We start from the raw sequence: 20,011 nt of genomic DNA, 5'->3' as shown, positions 1-20,011 counted from the left end.
GAATAAAAGAGAAAATATATGATCATTTAACTTGATGCAGAGAAAGCATTTAACAAAATTCAACATTCATTCATGATTTTAAAAAAAGCTCAGAAAAATAGGGATTGATGGGAACATCCTGAATGACAAAGGACATCCATGAGAACCTAGTGCTTAACATCACGCCTGATGGTGAAACGTTGAACGCTTTCCACCGAAGACTGGCAGTAAGGCAAGGTTCTCCACATTTATGAATTTTGTCTAACATTGTACTAGAAGTCCTAGAACGTGAAAAAAGACAGGTAAAAGAAACAAAAGGACACAGAATGAAAAAATAGAAGTATAACACTTTATGCAAAAAGATGTATGTAGAAAACCCTAAGGAATCCGTGAAATAACTACTAAACCCAATAAATTTAGCAAGGTCACAGAATAAATGAATACACAAAAATTAATTTGGGTTTTATACACTAGTAACAAACAATTTGAAAATATTTTTTTTTTAAATCCCAGTTACAATAGCATAAAGGAACATAAAATTCTTGAGGCTACATTTTTAAAAGACATGCAAGACCTCTACACTAAAAACTACAGAGCATTGCTGAAAAAATTTAAAGAAGTCTTAAATAAAATGAGAGATAAATAATGTTAATGGATTGGAAGACTCAATATTATCAACATGTCAATTATCCCCCAATTTACCTGTAGATGCAATGCCTTTCCAATCACAGTCATGGCAGGCATTTTATAGAAATTGATATGGTGATTCTGAAATTTGCCTGGAATTGCAAAGGAACTAAAACAGAGTTGTACCATAGTACTGTCTATGATAACAAAAAGTTTCTATTGAACATTTGAATGGTAGTGTTTGTACCTGAAGAACTAAATTTTTCATTTTACTTAATTTTAATACATTTAAATTTAAACAGCCACATGTGTCTACTGACTTACCGCACTGGATAGCACAGATCTGGGATATCCAAAGGAATCAGGAAAAGGAAGAACATAGTTGCAGAACTTACACTCACTGAGTTCAAACCTTACTATAAAGCCACAGTAATCAACATGGCATGGTACTCGCATAAGAACTGGCAAATAGATCAATGCAACAGAATAAAGAGTCCAGAAGTAGACCAACTATATCTGGTCATTTGATTTTAGACAAAGTCACCAAAGCAATCTAGTGGGACACAGAAACTCTTTTCAACTGTGGGTCTGAAACAGTTGGATATCCATACCAAAAAAAAAAAAAAAAAAATCTAGAACTCATCCACATCATACACAAAAATTTATTTGAGATGAATTATAAACTTGCATGTAAAAGCTTTTTGAAGAAATCCACAGAATATATTTGTGTCTTGGGGATTCACAAAATGGTTTTAGGACTGGCAGGGGCACTAGGGAAATTTCTGTGTGATGGCCATGTTCTGTTTCTTGATAAGGGTTTGGGTTTCAGTGGTGCATGCATTTGTCAAAACTTACCAAATGGTACACTTAAGATTGATGGATTTCACAGAGTGTAAATTAACATCTCCCTCACCCAATAAAAAACAACTAAACAAATTGTTGAATTCTAGCTAGTGATATCCATGCTGAAGTGTTTAGAAGTGAGGTGAACTGATATCTTTAACTTGCATTCCTATGCATTAAAAATAAGTATTAAGGATAGACAAGATAGAGGAATATGTGATACAGCAAATAGCGTAAAATGTTAATTATAGATTCTAGTTGGTGGATGTTTGAATGTTTACTAGACAGGTTTTTCAACTCTTCTGTATGTTTGAAAATTTTCATAATAAAATGTTGGGGGATGGGGAAGAAGATACGTAATGGCTGACCAAAAAAAATTTTCAGCATCATTAGAAATCAGAGAAATATAAAATAAAACCACTAAGAGATACCACTACACGCCCACCAGAATGGCTAAAATTAAAATGAATGACAATACCAAGTGAAGACAAGAAAGCAGAGCTGGTGGGAATGTAAAATGGTGCAGCCACTGTGGAAAATGGTTTTCCACAGTTTTTCCTTTGGGTAATCATATACCTTATCTATGACCCAGCAGACCTGCACCTAGATATTTATCTAAGAGAAATGCAAACGTATGTGCACAAAAGACTTGAGCAAGAATGTTCACAGCAGCTTTATTTCCATTTACTCAAGCTGGAAGTGACCCAAATGGCCTTCAGCAGGTGGACGCTCTTTTTATAGAATGGATCGCTACCCAGCAACAAAAAGAATAAATCTCCGATACACACAACAACATGCGAGGATCTCAAAAACATCACACTGAACCAAGGAAGCCATACACATGAGAGCACATGCTCTGTAATTCCACTTTTGTGACGTTCTAGAACAGTCTGAGCTCACCTGTGGGAAAAGAAATCAGAACAGTGGTTTCCTGAGTGGCAGAAGGCACGAGGCAAACCTTTGGAGGGATGGAAATGTTCTGTCTTGATTGGGTGGGGGTTACATGGGTGCATACATTAGTTAAAATACATCGAACTATACACTCAGGTTCTGTGCATTTCACTGCATGTAAACTATATCAACCCATTAAAAAATGAAGAGAGAAAACTCAATATAAATCACCAGCCATGCAGGAATAGCTGCATAAGTTACATACCTCCACGTGTATTTTGTGAGGGCAAAGTCTTGTCTTTCTCACCATATACCTTCAGCATCTAGAACAGTGCCTGGCATATAACAGATGGACATTAGATTTTTTTCTCTCTGATTCTAAAACTTCTCCTAAGCCATGCCGGGAGGCTGGCATGCTAAGGGTGGCTAAGGGTAGCGTTGCCCTCCCACACTGCTTTTCCTGCCCGACAAGCTCCTTTAGGATTGAGAGACCAGTTTTTCTACTGCTTTTACCATTTAGTAGTCTCATAGCTTTGTTTTTTCCTTAATTTAAGTGAATTATGTGTAACTGGTTTATTGAGGAGTCCCAACTTGTTGGGAATATAAATAGAAAAGTGTTATTTCTTCCAAAGCCCAATCCAAGTGGGATCTGTTGAACCCCTCCTTCCCACTGGGTAGGAGGTCCCCTAATGGCACCGTGGCCAGGTTCCAAGGCTTTCTCGTCACTTTGGTTTTTAGCACTGTCTCTTAGGTGTTTAAGACTAAAGTCCTGTTTATTTCTAAAGAATGTTCATCTCAGACACAATTCAGAGCTTATCGCCCTCCCTCTGCCCGTGGCGGCCACAGCTGCCTGTGACCCTGGTGGCTTGGAGGGGCTGGTGATCCCACAACATGGAGCTCCCCAGGGGGCAGCAGGCACGGGGGGATTCAGCGTCCATTCATTCTGGGAACTGGGAACTCCCTGTGCCTTCACAGGCATCCACGGTCCCTGCTAATTCCCTTAACCGCTGCTCACTAGGACAAAGCAGGTGCAAGTCCACTGGCCACGAAGGCATCCGGTAAAGGAACAGAATGCCCTCACTCTCCCCAGAGGTGCCTCAATCCGTATAGGGGGTTCTCAAAGCTTTCCCTGGCTTTCTTCCAGGAAGGAGAAAACGGGGCTCACCACTGGGTCTCCATTGTATTCTCCAAGGGAGAGAATTCTGCCGACCCAGTCTCCGGCAAATGCTGTGTTTATTTCTCAGTCAGGGAAGGTGTAACATGGTTGTTCTTGACCGCCTCCTCCAAGCAGTGACTCAGGTACCAGCCCCGTCCGTCTTCCATGTGTGCTTTCCAAGGTCACCACGACCATCGGCATTCATCAACTGGTGGACGGGGAAAGAGCAGGGGGGACACCCCTCATATTCCATTGGTGAGAAGTCAGAGGTTAGCCCTGCCTTCCAGCTCAAGGAGGCAGCGAAGTGTGGTCCAGTGTGGTCTAGCTCCAAGCCCGGGTGGATAAACAGCCACCCGATCTACAGCGTTTTGGTTCTGACCAAATGGCGTGTCTAAGAAACCCCTTCCAGCATGTTGCTGCTGACAGCTTGGGGGCAGTTCTCCAGGCTCAGAATATGGCTTATATACTGCCTTTCACCCTCAGCTTCAGGCCTCATCTACAGCTCTGGGTTAAAAGGAAAAGACCAGCCTGAGATCCTGTTAGATCTCTGTATCTAGCAATTAAATTGCTTTTCCTGAAGTTAGGTGGCTTTTGGCAGATGTCCTGTGCCTGCATGGCCCTTAGATTCACAAGGAACTCATGGGCTTTTGCTATCCTTGAAAATGCTATGATCTGATCTGAGAAAGTTGGCAATTTCTATTGGATTTTTTTATCAGCCTTATTGAGATGTAATTTACATACCACACAATTCACCCAATTAAAGTGCACACTTCAGTGGCTTTTAGGTTAGTCACAGATAAGTGCAACCATCACCACAGTCAAGTTTAGAACATTCTCATCGGCCTCAAAAAGAAATCCTGTACCCTTTAGCTATCACTTCCCCACATCCGCTCCCCCATTTCATTCACTCCAAAGCAACCACCAATCTACTTTCTGTCCCTATATAGACTTCCTTGTTCTAGATATTTTAGATGAATGGAATCAATAGGTGGTCTTTTGTGACTGGCAAGCTTTCAAGGGTCATCCACGGTGTAGCACATCCTTTTTATGGCCAAATAGTATTCCACTGTATGGACGTGCCACATTTGGTATATTCATTTATCAGTTGGTGGACATTTAGGTTGTTTCCACCCATTTGTGTCGGCTATTATGAATAATGCTGATATAAATTCATGTACAGTTTCTGGATGGTCAGAGGGTGGAATGCCGGTCATAATGTAACTCTGTGTTTAATCATCTGAGGAACTGCCCACCGGTTTTTCAAAGTGGCTGCACCCGTTTACCTTCCCACCAGCAGTGTATGAGAGTTCTAATTTTTCCACATCCTTGCCAACCCTCATTATTGTTTTCCATTCTAGCTAACCTGGTGTGTATGAAGTGGCATCTCATTGTGGTTTTGATTTGCATTTCCATGATAAGTAACGACGTCAAGCATTTTTTCACATGCTGGTTGGCCATTTGTATATCTTCCTTAGAGATGTCCAATCAGATACTTTGCCCATTCATCTTTTCATTCTAATAATATAATGTAATGTAACATAACTGATATAATACAATTAATATGATATGGTATAGTGTGTATAGATACATACATGGTATATAGTGTATATTCTATCACTTTCTAGATTGTGTTCTTTGAAGCACAAAAGTTTTAAATTTTGATGAAGTCCAACTGCTCTTTCTTTTGTTGTTTATACTGTTGTTGTTATATCCAAAAATTCTTTGCAAATCCAAGGTAATGATGATTTGCCTGTGTTTTCTTCTACAAGTTTTATAATTTTAGCTCTGAGTTAAATTTTGTATATTGTGTGAGGTAGGGGCTCAAATTCATTCATTTCCAGTGGTCCCAGCATCAGTTGTTGAAAAGGCTATTCTTTCCAGATTGGATCTTCCTTGTGGAAGATCAGTTGACCAGAGATGTGTGGGTTTACTACTGGTCTCACAATTCTATTCCATTGACCTTATGTCTATCTTTGTGCCAGTACCACACTGTCTTGTTTACCACTGCTTGGTAGCAACTTTTGAAATCAGGAAGTGTGAGTACTCCTACTACGTTCTTTTTTTTTCTTTTTTCCAAGATTGTTTTGGCTATTCTGGGTTTACTACAATTCCATATGAATTTAGAATCAGCTTGTCAATTTCTACAAAAAATTCATCTGGATCAGATTGGTCAGTATCGCCATCTTAATACTAAGTCTTTAATTTCTTTCAACCATGTTCTGTAGTTTTCAGAGTATAAGTTTTGCACTTCTTTTGTTAATTTTTTCCAAAGTATTTTATTTTTAATGCTTTTTTAAATGAAATTGCTTTCTTAATTTTATTTTCAGGTTGTTCATTGAAAACATATAGAAATATGATTGATTGTCTATTGATCTTGTATCCTGCAACCTTGCTGAACTCATTTATTAATTCTAATAGTTTTTTAGTAGTTTCCTTAGGATTTTGTATTTACAAAATCACGTCATCTGCAAATAGAGATAGTTTTACTTCTTCCTTTCCAATATGGATGCTTTTCCCCCTTGCCTAATTGCCCTAACTAGAATGTCCAGTTCAATATTAAAGGGAACTAGAAAGAGTGGGCATCCTAGTATTGTTCCTGACCTTAAGGGGAAAGCAGCCAGTCTTTCACCATTAAGTACAATTTAGCTGTGAGTTTTTCATGGCTGCCCTTTATTATGTGAGGAAGTTCCCTTCCATTCCTAGTTTTCTGAGTGTTTTTGTCATGAAAGGTGTTGGGTTTTGTTAAATGCTTTTTCTGCATCTATTGAGATAATCTTGTGGGTTTTGTTTTTGTTTTATTCTATTGAACTGATGTATTGCATTAATTGATTTTTGGATGTTGAACTAACCTTGCAACCTGGGACAAATCCCACTTGGTCATGGTGTATAATTCTTATGTGTTGTTGGATTCCGTTTGCTAGCATTATGCTTCCATATTCATAAAAGATATTGGTCTGGAGTTTTCTTTTCTTCTGATGTCTTTGTCTGGTTTTGGTATTAGAGTAATATTGGCCTCGTAAAATGAGTAGGAAGTGTTCCCTCTTCTATTTTGGTAGATTTTCTGCTATTATTGATGGAGTTAGAGTTCTGTTTACCATTGTTCTTTTTGTTTTCTATAGGTGACATGTCTTTTTTGTTCCACTAATGCTCCTTTACTGCTTTCTTTTCTTTTGCTTTAAGGACCTTCTAATGTAGTATTTAATTTATTTAATGATTTTTTTTACTAAATATTTTGAGGATTTTTTTTAATGGTTGCTCTAGGATTACCATCTATATCTTATCTGAATCAGCTTCCGATTTATACTGGCTTAATTCCAGTGACATAGAGAAACATATAGCTCTATTCCCTTTTCCTCCCTTTTGTGGTATAATTGATGTACATATGACATCTCTTAATATTACAAACCCAACAACACAATGTCATAATCATTACTTTACCATCTCCCTGTTGTCTTATCTCTGAGTCTCTCCCACAAACTATCAGGCCTACAGTTTAGCCTGTGTCTTGAATCTCCTCCCAATTACCTTTCATTACAATCGCCACTATTCCTTAGAGCCCCTCTGGGCTTGAATTTCTTCACTCTTTATTGCCAATGAAGTCAGTTCCTCAGGAAGAGATTAGGGGCTAACTGCTTTATTGTGTTTCCCCCTCAGGCAAAATCTCTGCTCTGGAGAAATCCAGGCCCTGGAGCTAGGAGTGGGATGTGGAGCTTCGCTCAGAGTGACACCTCTGGTGCAGGAACTTAGCACTCAGTGAGGGGTGGGGGTGTAGACAGCAACCTGGGCTTGCCCCTCCTGCTGGGGAACCACTGCCTCACCAACGGGCCAGAGCGATGGGGCCCCAGGATTCTCCACACGTGTGGCCCACAGGTGGGAGCTGGGAGGAAGAATGGAGACTCCATCTCTCACTGCCCTTGCCTGGAACTTGGCCTTGGCAACAGGTGGCTGGAGGCAGGAGGAGCAGGCTGAGGTCCTGCCCCTCCAAGGAAGAAAGGCCTCCGAGAGCTGGGGGCGGGACCCCTGTGATCCAGGCGGCAGTAACCTGGAGTGGAGTTTGTCCAGCTGAGCTGGAAAGGGGGGCGGGGAGCAGGATTGGTTCAAACACCACAGGCCTTCTCCTTTCTTGTTGGATTTTCACAAATGCTCGAGTAGATGTTTCTTCATTTACTGTTTGTCCTTAGAACCATTTCCAGAGGCTTTAAATGGTTGTGGGGTTTTTTTTCACTAGTTTTCACCACTTTCACTGGGGAGAAGGTCAGCAGAGCTCCCCAGGTGGTCCCACCAGAAATCAAGCTCTTCTAATGGTTTTGATTATGGTGCAACCATCAGGTTTCTGTGAACACAATGGTGTCTGGAATCCAGGAGACTCCACAGTCACATACAGAAGTTCTGGAACAGATGGAAGGACCACTGAAAGAGATGACAAAGTGGCAAAGCCAGATGCTGGGGGGTGGCAGGGGTAAGGGTCACAGTGCTAAGTTTGCACTGAGGGTATTAATCACCCAGGAGTGTAGGATAGGCAGTGGAAGATAGCTGAGAGCGTGAGTCAGCTTCCCAGCCTCTGAGAGCTGCTAAGTTAGGTGAGACGATCTCACCAGCAAGGCTGTGGGTTCATGAATAATTGGGGTAAGGAAAGGGGATGTTAGGTTGGAGTCGTTCAAGAATCCACACAACACAGCGAATCAAAGTGTAAGTATAAAGTTTAAGATTTATTAGAGGAAGAAAGCAGGTGGGAGCCAGCGAAAAGAAAGAAAATGGCTCCTGCTCTCTTTCTGAGAGCAGCATTTTTTAAAGAAAAAAACCACGTGGGGAGGGAAGGGTGTCCCGTGCTTTGAGTGGCTGAGGGCTTATCAACGTCTGAGCTGACTGTTACTAGGGTTCCAGCACTCTACTCTTCTTTGATGTGCAGCTGTATTATCTATGTGGAGGAAGCAGGCCTTTTGGCTTGCTTGTGGTCGTTCATCCTATGGACCTATCCGATCTTGACGTATCTGCCTTTTGGGGTCGAGGAGCCACTATGACTGGGATTTCTAAAACAGCCTTCAACCCTTAGTTTATGGCGCACCTGATTTCTAGGAGATAAGCTGCCGGGCCCTTGGATCAGACATTCCTTCTATATGTTAGACTCTTTTTTCTGGGATCTGACAGGAGGAAAGCAGACACATTCAACTAGAACGGGCCACTGCGGAAAGGAGCACGGGTTCCTAACGGGCATCTGAACACAACCTAAGCAGAGCAACAGTGGACGTCATCTGAGCTGCATGGCCTGGCCACGGTGCCATCAGCAGGCCAGATGGCGTGACCTCACCAGCAGTGATAACTCGCAAAAAGAGACCACAGAAACCGGCAGCATGAAGGCAAACATGGGAGGGAATCCTCTCAACCTCCGCGAATGTGATGAGAAGAAAATAAATAAAATAATAAAATACTAGGAAGCAGTAGAAAGTAGTATTTGCGGGACATGTGATTATATGAGAAACCCAAGAGAATCAACTGTAAAACCTGTAAAATTATTGAGACTTCAGTATCATGGCAACATAAAAAATAGTACATTGATCAATATCTCTAATACATAAAAATAAAATGTTATATTTACAATAGAAAAAAATGACATATATATCAACAACCTTCTCAAAAAATTGACACCAATGTGAGTGAGACTATAAACTTTGTATAGGACATAAAATAGGATTTGAATGAATGGGGAGAGGTGCTTTGTTCACAGAGTGTGTGACTGAACATTGCAAGATGTCCATTGTCTCAAAGAAGTTTATAGGATTCATTGAATTCTAATAAAAATCCTCATAAGACTTATAAATTCTAAAATTTATCTGGAATGATCCAAATTTGTAAGAGTGTGTGTGTGTATGTGTGTGTGTGTGTGTGTGTGTATTTGCAAGGAAAAAAAGACTAAAAGGGAATATAGAAATAATAACTACATCTTTCTGAGTGGTGAGAGTGCAAATGATTTTTATTCTTTTCCCATTCTATATTTTTCAAAATATATATATATATAACTTATTACAGTAAGTCTTAAACAAGTAAGTTCAGCAGAAAAAAAAAATGAATGAGAACTGATGAAAAAAATGTGAGCTCGTTCTCTGTGGGTGAAAACTGTGTCAAAGGGACACAGCACCCATTTCATGAGAAACTGGTGGTGGGGAGGGTGGAGGGGGGAGCATGGGTACACACCGGATCCTGAAACAGGGAATCCGAATGAAAACAAGCTAGAGCCCCAGTGCTAACACAAGGGCACACAGGGAACGTGGAGGGGCCTTGGGAGCTGCTCGGGAACAGGCACTGCGTCTGCTCTGTCGTAATCTTTAGCTCCATTTCCTCCTTTTGCACCTTTATGATTCTGAACAAGCTGACTTAAAAACCTTTCAGATTGCTCTATTATCTCTATCCACCAGGGAAGAATCTCCCTATCTGGTGGTCTGGTGATAGGCTGTCACGATACTACTTTATCCCGTATGCTTTATGAATTCTCCCACGTGGGCCCTGGGCCAAGTGGAGGTCTCAGTTGGCTTCTGCCCCGGTCCTCGGGGGCACAGGGTAAACCAGGTCTATACTTAGGACTCAGCTGGCGGTAATTTCCCTGTGCGTTCTATAGGGCAGGGCCCTGGCCTCAGGCAAATGATTTGTTTCTGCCCCTGGCCATGGGGGGCAGCCCATACACCCAAGCCAGCGGCAGAGTCGCCAGCCCCCATTCCCAGCACACGAGTCCCATATATTGCTTTATTTTTCAGTTTCTTCAGTTTCTTCTTTTTCAGTTTTCTTCTTTTCATTTATGGTCCACAAAAATTTTCCTTTATTATTTTCAAATGCACATACATACATTGTATGTGTGTGTGGGGGGGTTGTTTTTGTTTTACTTAACATGCTTGGAGAAAAGAGAGGTTTCAGTATAAACTCAATCATGACCCAGAAAATTATCTTATACCAAGTGCTCTAATCGCACATAAAGGTGAGAAACCCAAAGGGGATGGGTAAGAGGCAAGCTGTGGGGCCCCAGTGACTAAAGCCAGGTCCCAGAAATGGTCGTACCAGCTGTGTGATCAGGGACAAGCCACTTAACCTCCCTAAGCCCTTTTCCTCATCTGCCAAATGGGGATGATACTCTCCCTTTGGAACCTCATAAGGATTAAATGTAACAGGTGTGAAGCAACGAACACGGCGCTGGCCGTAAACCCAGACGCTCCTGGCAATTATTAACTCCCATAAAAGTCAGGAGCAAGACAAAGAGTGCCAGCCATCAATAATAATATATAATGTTCTTTTGGAAATTCCAGGCAGTGGAGTAAGAGGACAATACAAATAAGAAGCAAAAGTAATGGAATGGACTGTTACACGTCACCTTCCCTGGAAAATGGACGGAAAATGGACTGAGACAAAGGTTTGCTACAGGAGGCGAGCTGTTGGGAGCAACACCTGTGAGGGGGACGGGAGGCAGCAGGACTGAGCAGAGGGAAGAGTCAGGCTGTGATGAAGTCTCGGCAGAGGCCTCAGGCCATCTCAGGGGGAGCTCTGGAGCTGGAATGGCCTTTCAGAGCTGTCCCACACCTCTGTTGTGTGCTGCTACTGGAAGGAGGCATAGCCTTGGGTGAGGCATTGCCTTCCTTTGAGAGCAAGTTCTGGAGAAAGTGTCGGCAAACAGCTGTCAGCCACCAACATTTCCAGCAACTGGGAAAATGAGCACGGCAGTCCTGGAGGGGGCCCCGGGTCGGGCACCACGCCATCTACTCCAAGAGCCGACAAACACCACTATTTAGAGATGATACTCTTGCCTGTGAAAACTCAGAGGAATCAACTGGAAAACCACTAAACCACTCTGCATTCAAAGACCCACATTAACAGCAACCCTGCAAATCAGCAGTGACCTCTCAGTCAATGTAAACGAAACTGATCACAGTCACAACAGCAAAATATCCCCAAGGAAACAGCTGCTAGGATGTTTACTGCAGCATCATTTACAAAAACGACAAAAAGCGTAAACAAGTTAAATTCCCAAAAGAAAGAGGTTGTTTTAATAAAGTGTGGCAAATCCACAGATGGAATATTTTCATTCATTTGTAAATCAGATTTTCAAAGAAAATGGCATGATATTGGCAAGTCTTCATCACATATTAAGTGGAAAAATGCCAAATTAACAAGGAGCACATATAGCACGATCCCATTGGTTAAAAAGAAAACAGTAAGACAGGTGTGAGGCTGAGTTAGATGTTCCTGAGCCATCTCTTGGGATACTTTCTTTGCAGCAGAGCTCCTTTTGAATGTCCAAGGTCCTCATACTACACATCTGTATTAGTTAGGGTTCTCTAGGGAAACAATCAATGAGAGGTGTCTATGACTATAAAATTTATAAAAGTGACTCACGCAACTGTGGGTATGCACGAGTCCAAATTCTGTAGAGCAGTCAGCAAACTGTCAACTCCAAGGAAGATGTCCAATGAACTCCTCAGGAAATGAACTGGCAACTTCGACGAACTCCTCAGGAAATGCTTTGCTGGGCAACTGAAGAAGTGAAGGTCCTCTATCTGTCTCACTTATAAGTCTTCAACTGACTAATTGGATTAAATCCAGCCAACTGCATTCTCTCATTGTGGAAGGCACGCCCTTCAGTGAGTCATCAGTCACAGCTGCAGTCAATTGACTTATGATTTAATAAACCAGCCTGTTGGTTTATCAACCAGTCACAAACATCCTCACAGCAATTGTTAGGCCAGTGTTTGCTTGACCAGACAGCTGGGTACTATCACCTGGCCAAGTTGACACATGAACCTAACCATCACAACACCCAAATTAATTCCAGAAATAACTTCACTAAATCTAGAGGGGGAAAAAAGACCTTTAGTTTAAAGCAAAGAAAGAAAATGCAAAGGAGCAGACCGAGAGGTTTACAGACTTGCCAAATCTTGCCTCTTCTTAGACCAGCAGTTCTCAAAGGGGAATGAGGCTGTCTCAGGGGGTCTGTGAGGTAAGAACTGTTTTCACAATACTAAACTGTGACTTGCCCTTTTCACTCACTCACTCTTGAGCGTGCAGTGTAATGAGGACCACATGACATGTGAACATGTGATCATGCAAAAGATTCAAGACAGAGGCACATCTGAGACTCCAGCTGAGATGTTAAAGAAATTTGGAAAAATGTAAAATACCACTCTATTCACTGATTTGTTGTTTTGGGAAATTGTTTTCATAAAAATATGCTATTTATATTGACATGTAAGTTTATTTTATTTTCAAATTAATATTTCAAAATTTTCCCAGCTTTAATTTATAATATGAAAAATATAACCCACTGTGCTGGTTGAAGCTGTTATGTGCCCCAGAAAATGCCATGTTCTTTTAATCCATTCCTGTAGGTGCAGATCTATTGTGGGTAGAACCTTTTGATTAGGTTGTTTCAATTGCGATGTGACCCAACTGATTCAAGGTTGGTCTTGATCCTTTTCCTGGAGTCTTCTGTGACAGGATAAAAGACAAAAAGAAGTCTGGAGAGCTCAGAGAGAAACACCCAGAGAAGTCTGGATGGAGCACAGAGAAAAAGCTCCCAGAGGAGCTACAGGAGCCACTGAAACCAGAACACAGGAGAGGACCAGCAGACATCATGTGCCTTCCCATGTGGCAGAGGAACCCCAGACGACAGCAGCCTGTCTTCCGAGTCCAGGTATCATCCTGTTGATGCCTTAACTGGGACACTTTCATGGCCTTAGAACTGTAAATTTTAAGTTAATAAATCCCCATTGGAAAAGCCAATCCATTTCTGGTATCTAGCATTCCGGCAAACCAAAACACCCACATAAGCAGGTCCTTAATGATTTTTAAGAATTTAAAGGAATCCTGAGACACAAAAGATTGAGAACTGCCAGCCGACCATAAGCCCGACAGCAGGGACCATCTCACCCGTCCATGCAGTCCCAGTACCCAGCACATCCTCTCATGCAATTCATGCAAATGTTTACTGAGGACCTACTATGTGCCAGGTGATGTTATAGGCACTAAATAGACAGCTGTGAACAAAACAGAAAATATTCCTGCTATCACTATTTTAGAGTCTAGGGGGCACAGTGGTAAAGGACAGAATGGATCAACTACATAAAAGAAATCACAACTTCAGTAAGTGAAAATACAAAAAAGTAAAAACGCTGGAAATGTGCAGTAAATACAACACACAACATGTTAATATCTTTAATATATAATGAGCTCATACAAATTTATTAGACCCCAGTAGGTAAGAGCAAAGGACACTGACAATCCACAAATACGAAATACAGCTACTTAACATGAAAAGCTGTTCAACTTGCGAGAAACCAAAGAAACGCAAACTCAAACACAATACTATTTTTTGTTATCAAAATAGCAAGTACTTGGCCAGCTGACAATCCCCAGCACTGGCAAGCTCATTGATGGGCACACTCACCCTTGCTGGTGGCAGGGCAAACTAACATTTCTGGAAACCATTCTGTCAATATGTAATAAGAGCCTCAAGTTTTCATACTCTCTTAATTCAACCATCCCACCTCTGGGAATCTATCCTAAGGAAACAACCTGACAGACATTGGGAAAAAGCTTTACGCACAAAGACAGTCATCTGTCTTTAACAGGGAAAATCAATGCTGGCAATGTTGACCAACCACCAGCCCTAGAGTGTCTATGGCATGGATGAGCCTACGGCCACTTCCAACTAAAACCAGTGATGACACAGGGAAAGGCCCGTGATAACAGCTACACAAAACTGTTTTAAGGTGGCATCACAAGTAGGTTAAAACAAAAGGCAAAGAAACCATGATTGGAAGGGGAAAAAAAGCCTAGAAGACACCAAATGGTAATTTGACTTTTTTCTTTCCTCTACCTTATTTTCCAAAAATTTCTATGAAGTGTAGGTTTACTTTTATAATGAAAAGACCCAGTACATTGGTACTTGTTTACAGATAGGATAGCAAGTACTTGGCCAGCTGCCCATGCTCCAACCACCACGCCACCGTCAGGGCCCAGGAGACACTACTCAGGAGGTCAGTTCCACTTCCACTCACTGGAGGCTCTCGGCATCCGCCCTGAACCCCGGGCATCCCCCCCTACCCTGGAAAGCTCTTCTGATTGGCCCAACCATCTGCTCTCTGCTTCCTCTCCCCAGGACCCCCACCTTGCCTTATCTCTAAGCCCCGAAACCAATGCTTCCCAAAGAAGGAAAGTACAGCTCTGGCTGCAAGATGGAAGGGGCCCCTTCCCACCACAAGCTCTACCCCCAGTAGGTGACCCCAGCGGGGGTCCTCTGACACAACCAGAGGGCTTGCTCCCTTTGGTTAAGTGTCTGCCCAACTCTCCCCATCACCCCCACTCCCCCAGGCCTAAGTGCCAGGATAGTGGCTGTGAGGCAGGTGGTTGTCCATCCCCCTGACACCAGGAGTGTGTCACCTGCATGGGGCTATCTTCCCACTCCTACGCATTACTCCATATACTTACCAGGGATGAAACAGATGCGCCTTTAGCTATTTCCTAGAAGTCACTGAAATGCTTTAGGACGTTATGCTGATCCCAGGGTCAAACCCCACATTAGGCCAAGGAGACACCCCCTATTCTAAATCCCACCTCAAACTGTGCCTGCTCTGCAATGAAGTTTACTTACCGGGGCGGGTACCATGTACACCTGGAAGTGGTCGCAAAATAGTCCAAATAATATGACATATCACCATGAAAATACCCAAAAGTTTCCCTCACATGCACTGTTTAATACTAAAACATCCTGTTCCTTTTATAAATCAATATCTGTCCTCTTAGGTTTAGAAAAATTAGAACCCCAAAACATGTACAAGCCTCTCGCCTCCTGCGCGTTCTCCTTCAGCTTCAGTCGCGGTCACTCTGGTCCCATGTGGGGCTGACGGAGCCTGGGTCTCATCCTCGCCAAGGGGACTAAGGGGTCTTCCTCTAGAACCACAGCAGGCTCCTCAGCACCTTCACGGAGGGGCTTCTTCCCAGACCCACGAGAAGCCCCCTGACCTTCTCTCATCTGCTTCATTTTCCAAAGTTGTAGGTAGCTATCAAGGTCACAAATGTACAACAGCACTAGTCCCAAGCCCAAAAACAGAAGCACCAAGAGACACAACACAATCAAGTCACTGAAGCCAACAAAGCCAGAGCAGCAGCTTGGACCGGGCACCGCAGCCCAGATGCAGTAAGTAGGCCCATCGCGGACACAGACACAGACCCAGCTGTGGCACGTGGGGCTCTGGCCCCGTCAGCAGGAGCACAACTTGGAAACACAGCTCCCAATGAAAGCACCAGAGCACTTTCAGCACACCACAGCAGGCTGCCTTCTCCCCAGATGCCATTGTACTTTCACCTGTGAGCACCCCTTCCTGCCAGGTACACATTGTATTAATGCAGCTGCTGGAGTCAAGAGAACTGAGCACAAAGAGAAAGTGACCTGTGCACCTCCCACCACAGGTCCCCACCACCACCACCATCCCCCTATGGTGGTCCCACTGTGCGTCCCTCTTCCAGGCATGTGTAATGAGCACCATGGTCCCACCTGCACAACCTTGGCTGGAGTCAGGGGAACCTGAGGCCTGTATCCAGGCAGTTGTTCAGCAGGGCAGTTGGGCTAACAGAGTCTACAATGAGCAGTGGCAGTGGTCCACGCACCTCAGCACCCACTGAACATCCTTGACCTTGCAAAGCAGTGGCTGCTTCAGGAACGCAGTCACCTCCCAGCGCCATCAAAACTCTTAGGAAGAGAGGGTGGGTTCCAGAACCGTGTCTAGTACCCCAGGACGTAAGTCTCTGGGTCAGTGCAGAGGTTGTCCCTCTACTGGCAAGCCAAGACCACCTAGACTGGGGGCAGCTGAACCCAGGGTGGTCCAGGTGGCCGTGTAAATGGGGTTCATTTGGCATTGGAAGATGGCAGGAGCATCACAGTTCAAAGGGCTTGGTCAAGTGTCATTTAGAAGTGGTTTCTTGGTCTCTCCTGTGAGGCAGCCCAAGGCCATCCACCACTAAGAGGTATAGCTTTGTCCCTCCAAATTAGGACAGGAGGGCCAGTTCTGCACTGTCACATTGGGACTGAGGTAGTCCATAGCTCATGCTGCCAAAGCCCTGGCTAGGGATGTCAGAGGCAGATATCTCCCTGCCCCAAGTGCTTAATGATGTATCTCAGAGGAGACAGGCTCCCCATTATTAAGAGGGAGTACATGTTTCCTCGTATGCAGGCTGGACATCTGATGGACAGCCCAGGCACTGGGAGGACATGCTACACGGAGGTTTGAGAGACCCAGAGATGGTATGGGTGGCTGAAGGGGCTGAGTGAGGGCTACATACCACCTGAATGTGGAAGGGAATAGTCTCAAGTCAGGCAAGGCCCAGAAATGGCCAGGGGGGCATGGGGCAAAGGCGGGGGGGGGGTGACTGAACACTAGCCGTTCATGAGATCTTGGGTACGAAATAAGTCCCTAGGGTTGACCAGTCGGCCTACGGTCGGTCTCAGGCTTAAACATGAGGATCTGCGGCCTCTGTCAGCTTGTTGGAGCCACCCAGGTGGCCCAAAGTCCAGAAGGACCTTATTTGGCAGGCAAGTTTCAGAGTCCCCAAACAACTGGAGCTATCAAAACACTGCCAGGTAAAGCCAGGCATTAATAAAGGTGCATCCTCCAGGGGACTCTTCCTTCTGCTGCAGTATTAGCTCTTCCCCAGGGGCAGGGCATACTGGAATGCATATTCATGTGCAAAGTGAAGTCTGCCACCCAGAAGGGCTAGACCTACACTGCCAGCCGTGATCACTTGGTCACGGATAGCAGGGTCGAGGCCCCTGCCTGCTGCACTGGGCCCTGGCCTGGCTGGTGACCACCTGTGAGCAGGAAGCCAGACCCCACCCTCCAGGTACACATACTGAGCCACCAGCTTGGCTAGACTGGCCTCTCTGTCCACGGTTCATCGGTGAGAACAGGGCAACAGCCGAGGAGCTGCCCTGGGGGCTGCAGAGGGTGGCGTAGAAGCATCTACGAACCTAGTGAGGCTGGGGGGGAGGGGTCAGGCCAGATGGCCTGTAAGCATGTTGTGCAGTTGTGACTGAATAGCAGAGATGCAGTCATTAGAAGAGCTGGGGTTGCAAGCAAGAGCGGGAAACATGCGTGGAGCTGCAGGTACAAAGCCAGGACACAACGGGAGAAAGCACAGCAAGGAGGGTCACTAAGGCGCCCAAGAGGGATGGAAGGAAGATCTCCTGATGGAACAGGTCTGGAGAGGCAGGAAGAGATGTCTTCAAATGAGGGATGTGCTGTTGTACAGACACTTCTTCTATGCAGCAAAGAACAGGTGCTACCTGGGTGGCTGCGGACACTACTAGAGGGGTGGCAAGTTTTTAAAGGTTCCGTGCTTGGGTGGGCAAGGCCGGAGTTGGACTAGTCCCATTTGAGGCAGGATGCACGGGGCATGGCCCTGTGCCTGTGGCGGCCAGCTGGCGGCACAACATCTGCCGTTCCCGCACAGCCTTGTTGGAGGCGGAAGTCTTTCTGATTTGAGCCCTCCGAGCATGTCGGAGCGGAGACTTGTAGGTTCTCCGCAACTCTGCCAAGAACCCCTGATAGTTGTTTCGCAAAGGGCTGTCAGGTTGCATGTGGGGGATGGCCCACTTCTCTGCCTCCCCGGTCAGACGGGACACGAGGAATGCCACTCGCTCGGCCTCACCTGGGAACCGCGAGGCCTGAAAGATCATGAATCTGTCCATCTGCATCAAGAACCCCGCCAGCTGCCCGGGGTCTCCGGAGAAGGGCTCCGGCAGAGAGGTGGGAGGTGTGGTCAGTGGCCGAGTCCCATTTGAGGTAATTGCAGAGATAGGCGGGGTGATCTGGAGAGCCCCCGGGATCCGCGCCCTGGTGCGCAGCAAGGTCAGCTCGGCCATCACACTCTCCAGCATGTTGGTGAGATTGGCCTTTTCTGCCCGCAGGGTTGAGGCCTCCCGCCTCAGCGCCGAGTTGGTGAGGCGCAGGGAGGTCAAGGTGTCAATGACGTCATCCATCTGGGCATTCGTGGAAGCTGCAGGGGCCGTGGGTTCAGCTTTTGATGCCTGGGGTTGGACCATGTTGACCAGAGGTCAGCTAAAGGGGAGGGTGAAAAGGGATATGGGTAACCCCAAATCTGAGAAAAGGTGATGCTAAAATAGGACTAGACCCACAGAGAAATCAAGGAAGGGGGATGGGGGGATTCAAGACGAGAGAGTAGCTGAGAAGACCAAATGAGAGAGCAGGGGCTGACGGGGCCTAGAGATCAGCACAGCCAGAGGGTCCCAGCAGGCGGTGCCGGCCCTTCAGGCCCTAAGCCCTATTCCAGGGTGCAGCTCCGTGACTGCCGACCTCACCAGGCCAAGGTCAGCTGGACGAGGATGGACTTGTGTTGGACCCTGAGGGATTAAAAAAATATTTAAAAGAAGGTTTCCATTGCAAAGGGGGATAGAAAGAAGAGCAGCGGTGTGGGCAGGGGCAGACAGTAGGGGGCAAGGCCGCGCACAAAGCCCAGAAGCCCCCACCCGCGCCGCCCCGGGCCCATCCCCGCCTGGGGGAGAACAAAAGGCGCGCTGCACCTGCGGCGCAGGCCGGGGGACGACTGCGGGCGACGGGTCCCAGGGCCACCACAATGGCAGCGAGCGGGACCGGGCCGGCGGGGCCCGAGAAGAGGCGGGCGCGCGTACCTGGGGTCTCCGCGGCTTCGTCCGCCACGCCGGCCGCGAGCAAGATGGCCCGAGCCCGGGATGCCGGGCAGGCGGATGAGTCACCGCGGCGACGGCCCGCCCAGAACTGCTTCCCGGTCAGGTCAGGCACTGGCAGCGGCGGCGCGCGGCCTCCAGCAGGTGCAGGAGTGGGGCCGGGGACCCGGGGCCGGGGGCCTCGGTGCAGGGCGAGTCACGGCGCGGCCTTTGTGCGTGTGGGGCCGGGTCGGTGACGGCCGGCGAGCCTCAGGCGGGCCCGACAGGTTGCCATGGAGACGGCCCACTCCAAAGCGCGCGGCGGCCGAGGGCCCGCCCCGGAAATGACGTGAATCGGCGCGCCGCTCCGCCGCTTCGGCCGGGCCTTCCCCTTCCTGCTCAACTAATTGCTCGGGTCAGCAGCCGAGTAGCGATAGCTGTGGCTACTGTTGTTTTATGATTAGGAGGGGTGTCTTCCCTTGTTTTCTCTTCGCAAAATCCTTTTTTGGGTGTTGTAATTATTTTTTTTTCTTTTTATTGTATCTTAAATATGAATTCAACGTAGATAAAGCAGATGAATGCAAAAGAAAATTTTAAATCACTCAGAATCCCTCCACATCGGGATAGCAAATAGTAACATTTTCTGTAGTTCCATCTAGTTATTTTTCTATGATTTGTTCTATTACAAAATAATATTTTCTGTACCATACGAACTACTTTATAACCATAAGAGCACTTTGAATTCTGAGCATTTCCCTATTAAAGTTATTTCAAAAGCATGATTTTTGGTTACTGCCTTGTGTTCCATTGAAAGCGTATACCACGATGTATTTAACCAT

At 45.5% G+C, this 20,011-nt stretch overlaps 1 protein-coding gene across 2 annotated transcripts; it reads right to left on the bottom strand.

Annotated features, from left to right (window-relative positions):
• Positions 1–13,662: 13,662 nt before the first annotated feature.
• RTL6 (retrotransposon Gag like 6) lies at positions 13,663–19,442 on the bottom strand. Of its 2 annotated transcripts, XM_037847835.1 has the most exons (3): positions 19,179–19,442; positions 18,844–18,890; positions 13,663–18,588 (listed from the first exon to the last, which is right to left on the bottom strand). In XM_037847835.1, exon 3 carries the CDS (start codon positions 18,570–18,572, stop codon positions 17,853–17,855), a length of 720 nt encoding a protein of 239 aa, XP_037703763.1. In that variant the 5' UTR covers positions 18,573–18,588; positions 18,844–18,890; positions 19,179–19,442; the 3' UTR covers positions 13,663–17,852. The 2 variants fall into 2 exon arrangements, with proteins under 2 accessions (XP_037703763.1, XP_037703762.1); XM_037847834.1 differs by lacking the exon at positions 18,844–18,890.
• Positions 19,443–20,011: the final 569 nt, after the last annotated feature.

Source organism: Choloepus didactylus, chromosome 8 (genome assembly GCF_015220235.1).
Source record: "Choloepus didactylus isolate mChoDid1 chromosome 8, mChoDid1.pri, whole genome shotgun sequence".
Taxonomy (NCBI): Eukaryota; Metazoa; Chordata; class Mammalia; order Pilosa; family Megalonychidae; genus Choloepus; species Choloepus didactylus.
This window is presented reverse-complemented; position numbering and strand designations above follow the sequence as displayed.